We start from the raw sequence: 13,369 nt of genomic DNA, 5'->3' as shown, positions 1-13,369 counted from the left end.
GTTGGCAAGGGAGTGTACTGGTCTTTTGGCTTTTCTATTCTCTCTTTTGAATGGTATGTCAATGTTGTTTACCTCTATGTGTCTGTTGATGGCTGCTTTATCTGAGTGCCAGGCTTCTAGGAATTCTCTGGCATTTTTGGATTTGGCTTGGTTTAGGATGCTCACCGTTTCCCAGTTGAAACTATGGTTGGGTCTGTTCATGTGTTGAGAGATTAAGGAGTTCTCATCATGTCTTCTGACTGCTAGTTGGTGTTCGTGGATGCGCTCTGCTAGTCTTCTGCCTGTCTGTCCTACATAGTGGCTGTTATACTCTTTGCACTGTATGTTGTAAATAACTGTTTCTTCTTCTTGGGCTATTGGGTCTTTTGGGTTACTTAATATATTTTGAAGAGTTTAGTTGGTTTATGTGCTATGGTGACGCCATGTGGTTGTAACAGTCTGTTGGTGGTTTCTGAGATGTTTCTGATGTATGGCAGTGTTATCCTTTTCATAGTTTCTATTGGTTGGGTTGTAGTGGGTTGGGTGGTGAGGTATCTTTTCCACCTTCAGGGGCCATCTTGTAAATCTACCAGGGGATCATACTGATTACTGAATTACTTAATCTGCATTTACTGGCACACTCTCCCATTCTAGAACCAAATCATCAGTTTATAAGTGTTTCAAGGCCTTCCTTGGGCTTGTTTGTCCAGAATTGAATCATGATCTCTTCTTTTTTCCCCTCATGTCATATAATCGTCACAGGAAATGTTGTAGTTAATTTGTGTTGGAATGTCCTCTGAGGGCTAAATTTATCTAAAAAAACTTAACACTCAAATTGACTGCTTGAAATTCATAACTTCCAAAGGTAAAATAAAATGGAATAGGATAAGGTTCTACCACTATTTTAATTAAATAGATAAGTCATGGAGCTCAGCAGGAAGACTCTGCCATCTTTTGGGGGCGGGAGTGGGAGAAGACTAATAGAAGAAGCCAATTGTTTTGAGACCCAAATTAAAATGTAAAAATGACAAGGGCCATTACTGAAGAGTGCTGCAATAAAACTGAGGAGCTGAGACATATCCATTAGTGATAACTGTAGCTCAATGATTTAGATACCAAACTGGAATCCAGTGAACAAAAGATGATGGAAACTCACAGTTTCTTTATATGCATTTCATATATTCAATCTGGGCCTTATCAAAGGCCTTTCTGATTAAATTAAAATAACTGACTTTACTTTATCCACACATATAGCCATAATGTTAATCAATAGGCAATTACTGTCAAATGCCCATCTTTCATTTTTACAAATCCAGATTAAGATGGGTATATTATGGATGACATTACTTTCTATAATCTCTAGCTAATGTTGCTGTTAATATTTTAGTATCCACGTTAAGCAGAAATACTGGTCTATAGTCAGCATGTCTTGTAGAATCTTTCTCAGGTTTTAATATTACTGTGATATAGACCTCAAAAAATGATGAAGGAAATAAGAGAACTTAAATGATTGATTACAAACCTCCAACAACATAGGTGCTAGTAGGCCTATGAACTTCAGCAAAGGATTGTTACCTTGTCGTGGTGCTGGAGCTTGAGCACCTCAATGATGCCAAGAGCTAAACCGTGAAGGGCCACCCAAGACAGGAAGGTCATGACAGAGAGGTCAGACTAAATGTGATCCCTGGGGAAGGTAGTGGCAACACACCCCGGTATTCTTGCCGTGAAAACAAAATGGATCAGTACAACCAGAGATATGTCGGTATACCATTGGAAGATGAGACCCCCAGGTCAGAAGATGGTCAAAATGCTACTGGGGAGGAACAGAGCATGAGTTCAACTAGCCCCAGAGGCAGCTAGCTCAAAGCCGAAAGGACGGCTAGCGGCTGACGGTGCTGGTGGTGAAGGGCGAATCCGATGTTCTAAGGATCAACAGACCATTGGAACCTGGAATGTAAGATCAATGTGCCAGGGCAAATTGGATGTGGTTATTGGTGAGATGTCAAGGTTAAAGATAGACAGTTCGGGTGTCAGTGAACTGAAATGTACTGGAATGGGCCACTTCACATCAGATGGCCACCAGATCTACTACTGTGGACAAGAGGACCACAGAAGAAATGGAGTAGCCTTCATAATTAATAGTGAAGTGGCTAAAGCAGTGCTTGGATACAATCCAAAAAACGATAGAATGATCTCAGTTCGAATTCAGGGCAAGCCATCTAACATCACAGTGATCCAAATATACGCCCCAACCACAGATGCTGAAGAAGCTGAAGTAGAGCAGTTCTATGAGGATCTGCAGCACCTACTGGACAACACGCCTAAAAGAGATGTTATTTTCATCACGGGAGACTGGAATGCTAAGGTGGGCAGTCAAATGACACCTGGAATTACAGGTAAGCATGGCCTGGGAGAACAAAATGAAGCAGGACATAGGCTGATAGAATTTTGCCAAGACAACTCACTCTGCATAACAAACACTCTCTCCCAACAACCTAAGAGACGGCTTTATACATGGACTTCACCAGATGGACAACACCGAAATCAGATTGACTACATCCTTTGCAGCCAAAGGTGGCGGACATCTATACAGTCGGTAAAAACAAGACCTGGAGCTGACTGTAGTTCAGATCACGAACTTCTTCTTGCACAATTTAGGATCAGACTAAAGAGATTAGGGAAGACCCACAGATCAGCTAGATATGAGCTCACTAATATTCCTCAGGAATATGCAGTGGAGGTAAAGAATCGATTTAAGGGACTGGACTTAGTAGATAGGGTCCCGGAAGAACTCTGGACAGAAGTTTGCAACATTGTTCAGGAGGCGGCAACAAAATACATCCCAAAGAAAGAGAAAGCCAAGAAGGCAAAATGGCTGTCTGCTGAGACACTAGAAGTAGCCCAAGAAAGAAGGAAAGCAAAAGGCAACAGTGATAGGGGGAGATATGCCCAATTAAATGCAAAATTCCAGAGGTTAGCCAGAAGAGATAAGGAATTATTTTTAAACAAGCAATGCATGGAAGTGGAAGAAGACAATAGAATAGGAAGGACAAGAGACCTCTTCCAGAAAATTAGAAACATCGGAGGTAAATTCCAGGCCAAAATGGGTATGATCACAAACAAAAATGGCAAGGACCTAACAGAAGAAGAAGAGATCAAGAAAAGGTGGCAAGAATATACAGAAGACCTGTATAGGAAGGATAACAATATCGGGGATAGCTTTGACAGTGTGGTCAGTGAACTAGAGCCAGACATCCTGAAGAGTGAGGTTGAATGGGCCTTAAGAAGCATTGCTAATAACAAGGCAGCAGGAGACGACGGCATCCCAGCTGAACTGTTCAAAATCTTGCAAGATGATGCTGTCAAGGTAATGCATGCTATATGCCAGCAAATTTGGAAAACACAAAAATGGCCATCGGATTGGAAAAAATCAACTTATATCCCCATACCAAAAAAGGGAAACACTAAAGAATGTTCAAACTATCCAACAGTGGCACTCATTTCACATGCCAGTAAGGTAATGCTCAAGATCCTGCAAGGTAGCATCCTGCATTCAGCAATTCATGGAGCGAGAACTGCCAGATGTACAAACTTGGTTTAGAAAAGGCAGAGGAACTAGGGACCAAATTGCCAATATCCGCTGGATAATGGAAAAAGCCAGGGAGTTTCGGAAAAACATCTAGTTCTGTTTTATTGACTATTCTAAAGCCTTTGACTGTGTGGACCAGAACAAATTGTGGCAAGTTCTTAGTGGTATGGGGATACCAAGTCATCTTGTATGCCTCCTGAAGAATCTGTATAACGACCAAGTAGCAACAGTAAGAACAGACCATGGAACAACGGACTGGTTTAAGATTGGGAAAGGAGTACGGTAGGGCTGTATACTCTCAGCCTACCTATTCAACTTGTACGCAGAACACATCATGCGACATGCTGGGCTTGAGGAATCCAAGGCTGGAGTTAAAATCACTGGAGGAAACATTAACCATCTCAGATATGCAGATGATACCACTTTGATGGCTGAAAGCAAAGGAACTGAGGAGCCTTATGATGAAGGTGAAAGAAGAAAGTGCAAAAGCTGGCTTGCAGCTAAACCTCAAAAAAACCAAGATTATGGCAACCAGCTTGATTGATAACTGGCAAATAGAGGGAGACAATGTAGAAGCAGTGAAAGACTTTGTATTTCTAGGTGCGAAGAGTACTGCAGATGCTGACTGCAGTCAGGAAATCAGAAGACGCTTAATCCTTGGGAGAAGAGCAATGACAAATCTCGATAAAATAGTCAAGAGCAGAAACCTCACACTGACAACAAAGGTCCACATAGTTAAAGCAATGGTGTTCCTCGTAGTAACGTATGGCTGCGAGAGCTGGACCATAAGGAAGGCTGAGAGAAGGAAGATCGATGCTTTTGAACTGTGGTGTTGGAGGAAAATTCTGAGAGTGCCTTGGACTACAAGAAGATCAAACCAGTCTATACTCCAGGAAATAAAGCCAGACTGCTCACTTGAGGGAATGATATTAAAGGCAAAACTGAAATACTTTGGCCACATAATGAGAAGACAGGACACCCTGGAGAAGATGATGATGCTAGGGAGAGTGGAGGGCAAAAGGAAGAGGGGCCGACCAAGGGCAAGATGGATGGATGACATTCTAGAGGTGACGGACTCGTCCCTGGGGGAGCTGGGGGTGTTGACGACCGACAGTAAGCTCTGGCGTGGGCTGGTCCATGGAGTCACGAAGAGTCGGAAGCGACTAAACGAATAAACAACAACAGGCCTATGAAATTTTTATACCATTCAGTGGGAAATCTATATGGTCTCCGGGTTATGCCAAATTTCATAAATTGCAGTGCCTCTATAATCTCTTGTAATTATCAATGGTTATGCCAATATGTTCCTGGGAAATCTTTCATTTCAATTTGACCCAGAAAACTAACGATTTGCTTTTCAGTTACTAACATCTCTAACTGATACTGTATAATTGAGTATAAAAATCATGGAACTGTTGATGAATAAATTTTGATTCAGTAAATTCCTGTCATCAGTCTAGATTTCAGGCATATAGTTTTCTTTAAGCCCACCGCTTCCCTTTTCTGATTCTGGTTAATACACTTCAAGGAGTATTCAAATACTTCTGAACGCAGAGCCCCAACTTAAAGTCTGCTGCTGGTAATGTTTGATATGATTCATCTCTGGAATTTGTAGCATGAACAGTAGATCTATAGCCATCTATTCTAAATGTATAAAGTTGGAATCTCTCTCTCTCTCTTTTTGCTGAAACAAAATGAATAATGGATGCCTTAAATGCATCCTGTAAATTTAAGGTGTTGTTTGAATCCTGATTGATTTCAGAAAAGAAGCACATTTCTTTCCTCCATCTCTAAGAAGAGAAATCATTTAGCTTCACCTGATTTATTTTCAAAATCAAAGTCACAGGAGTACGGTTTGAAATGACAATTAGGATCTACAGAAGAGTCCTTAGCTTGATCCTCCAATAATCTAATCTAAAAAGCTCTTGATGTGCATGTGAAAAAAAAGGTATACTCTCCACATTTTGCATTTTGAAAATGTCTAATATCTATTTTTTTGAATTCCAATATACAGGTATATGTTTGCAATACCTTCCAGTTTTGAGTTAACACTGTAAAGCCCATATAATGATTACTTTCCTTTCTGGGCTCATTTGGAAAGTGAAGTGTTACACCTTTGAAATCTTGGCAGATGTGTCTACATTTATTTATCTCTTCTGATCTCTGTTTCTTGCTTTCAGTGCTGCTAGTCATATTTGGCTATTAATAGGCAAGCAGTTATGATTTGATCCTGCCTCACATGAGAAATTGATGTTGTGGCATAACTCAAATATGGAAATAGCGGGGAAGATGTTCTACCGGAATGCTAGGCCTAAACAAGGGACAAATACTTTAAATCAACTGGTTGTTTTGAAGATTTCAAGAGATTGTTTTTTTTAATTTAATTTGCCTTCAATGTACATGTCAGCCCTTTGAGGTAAATCAGGTCAGGAAACAGAGACCATAAGGAATACTGGAATTCTACTTGACATAGGCTTTCAACAGAATTTTGAAAGCCTGACATCATTTTTCCTTCCATCCCTCTCATACAAAACAGCATCAAGGCACAACAATTTTGAGTTTCTTTCTCATGCTTTCCTTTTTCCCCAGGCTAAGTTCACATTTTCCTAATGGATGCTGCATCTTTTCTGGAATATGAGCAACATAATGAATAAGGTAACATTCAGAACAAAAGTTGCTTTCTTGGAGTGAGAATGGACATGAGAGGGAGCCAATTTCTCATTTACAGATGCAGTATTACTCAAATCCATGGAAATGAGTGGATACAATGAGAGAAAAGGAATCTTGAAGGGAAGAGGGAGAGAAAAGCAGCAAAAAAGGACATGGATGGAGTCTAGTCAGCTATTAAGAAGAACTTTAAAGAAGAGCATGGCAGCTCCCCTGTCACAAGACTATAGGCATGTAGTGGAATTAATGACATAGCAAGCCTCAGAGGCCATGGCAACCCATTTTACCTTGCTGAAGCAGAGAAAATGTTCCCATTTGTATCCTTTAAAAGGACCAAAATATCACAACTGCTTACTGCCAGATAATATATTTCATATCCAATAACCAGAATTAAAACTCAATGTTACCATGGAAACCATGTTAGTGGAATACTGTTTCTTTCAGGGTAACATGGCTACTTTTAGAGTAAATTCCAAGATACTGTTGATACAGATTTATATTTCGTATTTCATAATAGTTCCTTGCTATATCAGAAAGATAATGATATAGAATGTACACTCAATCTTCATTATCCGTGATTCTGTTTCCACGGATTCGCTTATACACTTCTATAAAAGCGTAACCCATTTTTCATCAAACAAGGTCTCAGTGTGGCTATATGTGGTCATGTGAAGGAGGGAAAAAAGTCTGAGAGCCTTACAGCGCAGCATTGACACGAACTACACCAAGGGACACTGCGTTCTTGTTCTTGCGGTGTTTTTTGTGTTAACAAGTCTCCATGTGGTTCTGGTAACCGATCACGAGTTCTCAAGCATCAATATCCGTGGTTTCCGTTTCTGCGGGGGTTTTCAAGAATGTAACCCCTGTGGATAACGAGGACTGAGTGTACAGGCACAACTGAGATAGTGATAGTTCTACTTGCAAGATTTTTAACATAAAGGAATCCCCCTTGGAAGAAGCTATAAACATACTATAAAACTTCCAAATGATCTTGTTCTCAAATTACCTCATTCTCTTTATAATATTTCCATTAGTCATGGTCTTAGCTTAGAAAGCTAAAACTTCTGTTGCTGTTGTTCTACTCTGATATTTGTATTGAGACCCAGTGTTATGTAGTGGTTAAGTGAGGAACAGGGAAAAATGGGTTCTACCCCTCCCTTAGGCACACCAGCAAGCCGGGTGACTCTGAGCCAGTCACTCACACTCAGCCCTAGACTAGGAAGTCAAAACAAAGCCAGAAGAAGGCAGCGGCAAATAACACACATACACACAACTATTGAATGGTATCTTCTTTGTGTACCAGTTCTATCAAAGTGCAGCATGAAGAGAACAGAATTAGAATCTCTATGCATTTATGAACACTAAAATAACTACTTCTCGTAACAAGATTGATCTCTAACATGCAACTAAACACATCTATGCAGAGGCAAAAAGTGCACAGCACAAAACGTATTTTTGTTAGTTATATAAAAGCTATGCAGCTTTAAAAAGGAAGAGATGCAAAGAAATAAAAAATTAATCAAACATTCGTACTGAATGGAATGACAGCTCTTGGTTGTCACAGGCTTAATTAACATGGGAGCAGGGATAAAGCATACATAGGAAGAGCCCTGATGGATTAGGTCCTAGGCCCATCTAGTCAGGGCTTCTGTGTCTCATTTTAGCCAACTGAATACACTTGGGAAGCTCACAAGCCTGGACTGGTATATAATGACCCCTCTCTACTGTCACTTCTCATCAACAAGAATTTCTAATTCTACAACTTTATTAAGATGTGGACCAGACCTTACCACAATACTCCAAATGTGGTCTGCAATTCTATTTTCTATTCCCTTCCTATCGATTATAAGCCTTTTAACCTTGATATTTTTAGCAAACTGTTCACCGTAACTCCAAGATACTTTTTCTGGTCAGTCACTGACAATCGCACATATCAGCAGGATTGAATTTTTTGGCTGGAATTTTTGAGAATTTGTTTTTTTTTTAACTGCAGTCTACCTATTACTTCTTTCTTTATCTATCAAATTTTATCACCGCCCATCTCCCCGCCAAAGGAGGGACTCTGGGCGGTTTACAATAAAAATAGAGTTAAAATTCAAGACAATTATAAATATAATAAATACAATAAGAATAAAAATGAGATAGAATCTAGATGGCTGAGAGTCCTCTATCAGTCCGTGAATATAACGGGCCCTTCTAAAATCATTCTAGGGTGCTAGCCATCCCCAGGTGTGGCTATTCCCCTTCCTGCTCCAGGCATGATGACAGAACCAGGTTTTTAGTTTTTTACGGAAGTCCAGGAGCGAGGGGGCCTATCTCACCTCCGGGGGAAGAATGTTCCAAAGGGCAGGAGCTACTGCAGAGAAGGCCTGCTTCCTGGAACCCACCAGATGGAATTCTCTTGCAGACAGGGTCCACAGCATGCCCTCTCTGCATGACCAGGTGGGGCAGGTCAATGTGATGGGGATGAGATGGTCCCTCAGGTAACCTGGACCCATGCCATGTAGGGCTTTAAAGGTAATAACCAACACCTTGAATTGGACCCAGAAGCAAACTGGAAGCCAGTGCAGCTCACTCAGCAAAGGTGTTACATGTGCAAACCTTGGAGCACTCAAGATTGCCCGTACAGCTGCATTCTGGACCAGTTGTAGCTTCCGGATATTCAAGGGTAGCCCCATGTAGAGCGCATTACAGTAGTCTATATGGGAGATGACCAGGGCATGAGTGACTGTTTGAAGGGTCTCTCAGTCCAGGAAAGGGCATAATTGGTGCACAACACAAAGTTAAGCAAAGGCCCTCCTGGCCACGACTGCCACCTGTTCTTCGAGCAGGAGTTGTGAGTCCAAGAGGACCCCCAAGTTACGCACTGGGTCTGTCTGGGGCAGTGCATTTTAAGGCTTATATAACAGTTTTCATCTCCACCCACCTCAAAATAAAAGGAAACTGCCCTCAGTTTTCAACAATCATGACAAAAGAGGGCCATATTCGGGTCAGCACTGGCTCACACAGGACTAGGTATGAGTCAAAACCATTTTAATAAATCCTATGTATGTTGTTGCATATCTATGTATGTGCATGTAGAATGCATGCATATGCTGCATGCTCACTGCCTCACCCCTGCCTCCTTATGGGAATCAACAGTCAGGTGGCCAGAGCCTCTACCCCCTAACATCCATGGACAAATGGTTTCTTTGACATGGTTGGCTCAAGCTATATGTCACTGATCCAGACAGCATTCTCCATGTACATGAGCAGAAACAGTATCAACCCTCTGGTATGAAAAACAAATTCCACTGAAGGGCATTCTTGACCAGACAGGTTTGTGCTAAGAGTTATTACAGTATATAGTACAGGGTACACCCAATAAATCAGGTGGTAAATAATTACATTTTGGATCAATTTTTTTGCTACATTATTTAGTTTAAAAGGCCTTTAAAAATGGGTGGAATCACAAAAAAAAATGAACTCCCATCTTCTTAAAAGGTGAAAATGCGGAGCCGTTGTTTGCTTAGCTGCGTAATCCCTTCATTTTCTGACTGCTTATTTAATAGTCCCAATTTCAGAAAGTGTGACTAGCTGATATATTCACACAAGCTATGAAGCAATTAAAATGTAAAGAAATGTATGAATCTCGAAATGGCTGGATTGTTGCTATCTGCAATCTGGTAATATGAACAATTTAAATAACATCCTTTTCCTTAGTTGTGTCATTTGTTTTCTATTTTCATTCTTTAATTCAGGGGTCCCCAACCCCCAGGCCGTGGACCAGTACCGGTCCGTGGCCTGTTAGGAACTGGGCTGCACAGCAGGAGGTGAGCGGTGGGCAAGTGAGCAAATTTACAGCCTATTTACAGCCACTCCTCATCGCTCACATTACCGCCTGAGCTCTGCCTCCTGTCAGAGAAAGCAAGCCCATTGGCTGCTATCTCCAAACAGCATGAAGAAAAAAGAATAAAAGGTCGGGGAAAAAGAGGAAGTGCTTGAATCATCCCGAACCCATTCCACCTCCCCCGGTCCGTGGAAAAATTGTCTTCCACGAAACCGGTCCCTGGTGCCAAAAAGGTTGGGAACCACTGCTTTAATTAACCATGCTCTGATGCTTTAGGGTCCATTACTTGGAATGTTTACAATATAATGCATTTATTTTATAAATAATAATAATACTTGAGATGATGTATTTGACATCAGCACATAACAACCAAGCTATGAAGCTTTACTAACAGAAGATATGCCACGAGAATTGTGATACTTTTGTATATTTCAAATAATGTAAGATTAACCAAGTAAGACAATGATATCTTGCAATTTCCACTGAAGCTGGTAAGCTGTAACAAATTCTTATACTGTGAACATTCTGCTAGATCAAAATATGAATTCTGCATTTTGAGTTTCTTTCTTATTGGAGGTTACAGAATGATCAAACCATTAACTTCAAAATATCTACTAAAGAATCAGCAAAGGGGTTGACCACTGCAGTAAAAAATAACACTAATATATTTTCTATTAGTAACATGCTGTGATATTCCTGACATTAACGCACTTTTTTCCTAAACTGAATCCCTTTCAACATACTTATTCCAACTGATTGTCCTTGAAATCCTTGACTCACCTATAGTACAAATGTCATTCTTCCACTGCTGTGTGCTTTGATTTGGTTAATATAGTCAGTTTTTCTGAGATGAATATGGAGCTCTCATCTCTGCTCAGCTTTCTCTAGCTGCTACTTAACACCAGAAATATATCAGAAAGGCAAAAGGGACCCTAAGAGCTTACCTCATGAGATGGGAATGAAAGAAATTTAAGCACTGTCTTGAGGTTAAGGATTAGGAAATACCACAACTGATCCCATTAGTATAAAGGAAAATAGCTTACATGAGCTCTAATACCTGGGAAGCATGAGAAGATAGTAGTTGTGCAGATCCATACTGGAAATATATGCTAAGCCTGACAAATTACTAAAACATTTATCTATTTTCACTATTTGTCAACCATCATCTGATATTCCATACATAGACTCTATACCATAGGAAAAGGCATAGTATTACCCCTCATTCTGGACTGGAAGAGATATCACAAGCAAGATTTTTCACATGTGTGGATAAACACCATGCTTAGGGAAGATGGAAACATAAATATATACCTGGCCTATCCATCTACTGCAAGCACTTTCTGCTACTTTCAGTAGTCCTTCTGTATAACAACTGTAGTTCCTTAGTACTTAGAAAGCTTACTCTTTCCAGATGTCATACCATTAGATATGATTTGCATCTTAGAAACATTGCCTGTGCATAGAAGACAAATTCTTGGTGAGTCCCTTTCTGTCACTTTCAACATAGTGGTTAAAAGTATCTATTTTAGGGACCTGGAATCAGATGCTGAAAGATCTTGTTTCATCACATCAGGTCTTAAAGGAAAAAATGTGATATGGTACTGCATTATTCACAATTATTCTTGCATGAAAAATCTACCTACCTACCTTAAAAGCAGGCTAATTGGGGGGGGGATATTAACAAATTAGGTCATCCCTTTTGAGAAGCTGTAACAGTTCCTCCCTCTGATCTTTCCCCATGTGTTGGATACTTGGCTTCTGATTCCCCCTTCCTGGTAATGTTAGCAAAGTAAGACCTCATGCTGTTATGGCTTTTATGATATGGTTTTTCAAAGATGAAAGATAAAGTACTGAAACATGGATCAGTTAGCTAATGGCATGGATATGATCCAACTCTACCAACCTAGTTTTTCAATGAAGCATCAGCCTGGACTGTGGGGTCAGAAGTGAGACACAGAAATGCCATTCTGCTCACTGGAAATTCTCCAGGAATGGGGAGTACCTACAAGAAAGCTGGCTCTGGGTCAACAAGACAAGACTGGGGATACAGCTGGTGTACCTTCCTTGCTATCATAGAGACTATAACCAAACTGTCTGAGGTGGTCTTCATTTTGGTGTTCGAGAACTTAATATTCATACTGAGACTGTCCTAGTAGTGTTTCAAACTGATATTAGGCAAATAACCTTTGATTTAGTTTATAAGAGTCTTGGATATGGATGAGTTAGCATAATCCAGCAATAATGGTCAAATCACTATTGGGGGAAATTTTGTCTCACAATGTCATCCCACTGCCCACAGAAGTGAGGGATCTGGAAATAATATCTGATGAATTCTGGAGTACCCTGGACGATTTTTCAGAATCCAAAGTTAGTGATCCAACCAAAACACAACACAGAAACAGAATATAATTGCCCCTAAGTCCCTGTCTCACTCATGTGCAGGCACAAGATGAAGTGGCCATCATGGGGACCCAGCAAAAGTTGGTGTTGTTAGGACATATTAAGTACAATTATTTTAATCATAAAATTTAAGGTTAGCTGCATCTTTTTAAGATACTATCTGCAAGCCATGATTAAACAAGTACACACTGAGAGAAAACCTTTGATATCAACTCTCAAAACTGAGTATTTTCCAGAATACTACTCTACAACACATTTCTGGCCAAATAGCTAATAGAAAGTATAACAAGGAAGGTTCCAGAATTTTAACAGTGTTTTGCATCAAATTAACGGGAAGGAAGCTAGTCAAAAGGAGGGGGAAGGCAAAATAGAACCCCACAAATCCAAAAAGTTCTTATAAGTGAACTTACCAGTAATATATTGATCTAAAGGCAACACAGGTGCAACATGAGGTGTGGCTTGAGTAACAAGAAAATTGAGAAGTTCTGGTTTAAAATGTTTAAGAGTCACCAGTGCTCTTGCAACAAGACCGCCCATGGAATGACCTACTACTGCAACACTGCGTGGAGCAAACACATGGCCCTTCAAAAAATGAAGAAAAATTATCTGACATTAGACACAATGAAAACATATAAAAGCACAAATCCTTTCCCATTTAACAGTTAATGTCAGCCCTTTAAGGCAGACCAGACTAAGAAAAAGACCATGTTGGCCTAAAGCTATCTCTATTAGAACAGCTATAGCAACAGAATCTTGCAAGACTAAATGTGCTTCCCTTCCTCGCTTTTTTATCTTCAGGTGAATTGTGAGGAGAACCTGTCTGAGGCATTTTCTTAAATCTCTTTCTTGGTACGAGCTCAAGCTACGTGTACCTGATAACTGCCTGGTAAGGGATCTTCCCACTG

The 13,369-nt window shown here is 40.3% G+C and overlaps 1 protein-coding gene across 1 annotated transcript in view; it reads right to left on the bottom strand.

Annotated features, from left to right (window-relative positions):
- The window catches only part of PGAP1 (post-GPI attachment to proteins inositol deacylase 1), a 63,141-nt gene that overhangs the window by 39,474 nt on the left and 10,298 nt on the right, over positions 1 to 13,369 (bottom strand). Inside the window, exon 4 of the mRNA XM_063318044.1 lies at positions 12,875 to 13,046. Within this exon, the coding sequence (XP_063174114.1) occupies positions 12,875 to 13,046 (172 nt within the window). The remainder of the gene's footprint in view (positions 1 to 12,874; positions 13,047 to 13,369) is intronic.

The sequence above is a fragment of the Candoia aspera genome, chromosome 1 (assembly GCF_035149785.1).
Source record: "Candoia aspera isolate rCanAsp1 chromosome 1, rCanAsp1.hap2, whole genome shotgun sequence".
Taxonomy (NCBI): Eukaryota; Metazoa; Chordata; class Lepidosauria; order Squamata; family Boidae; genus Candoia; species Candoia aspera.
The sequence above is the reverse complement of the archived record's forward strand: the minus strand, read 5'-3'. Positions and strand labels throughout refer to the sequence as shown.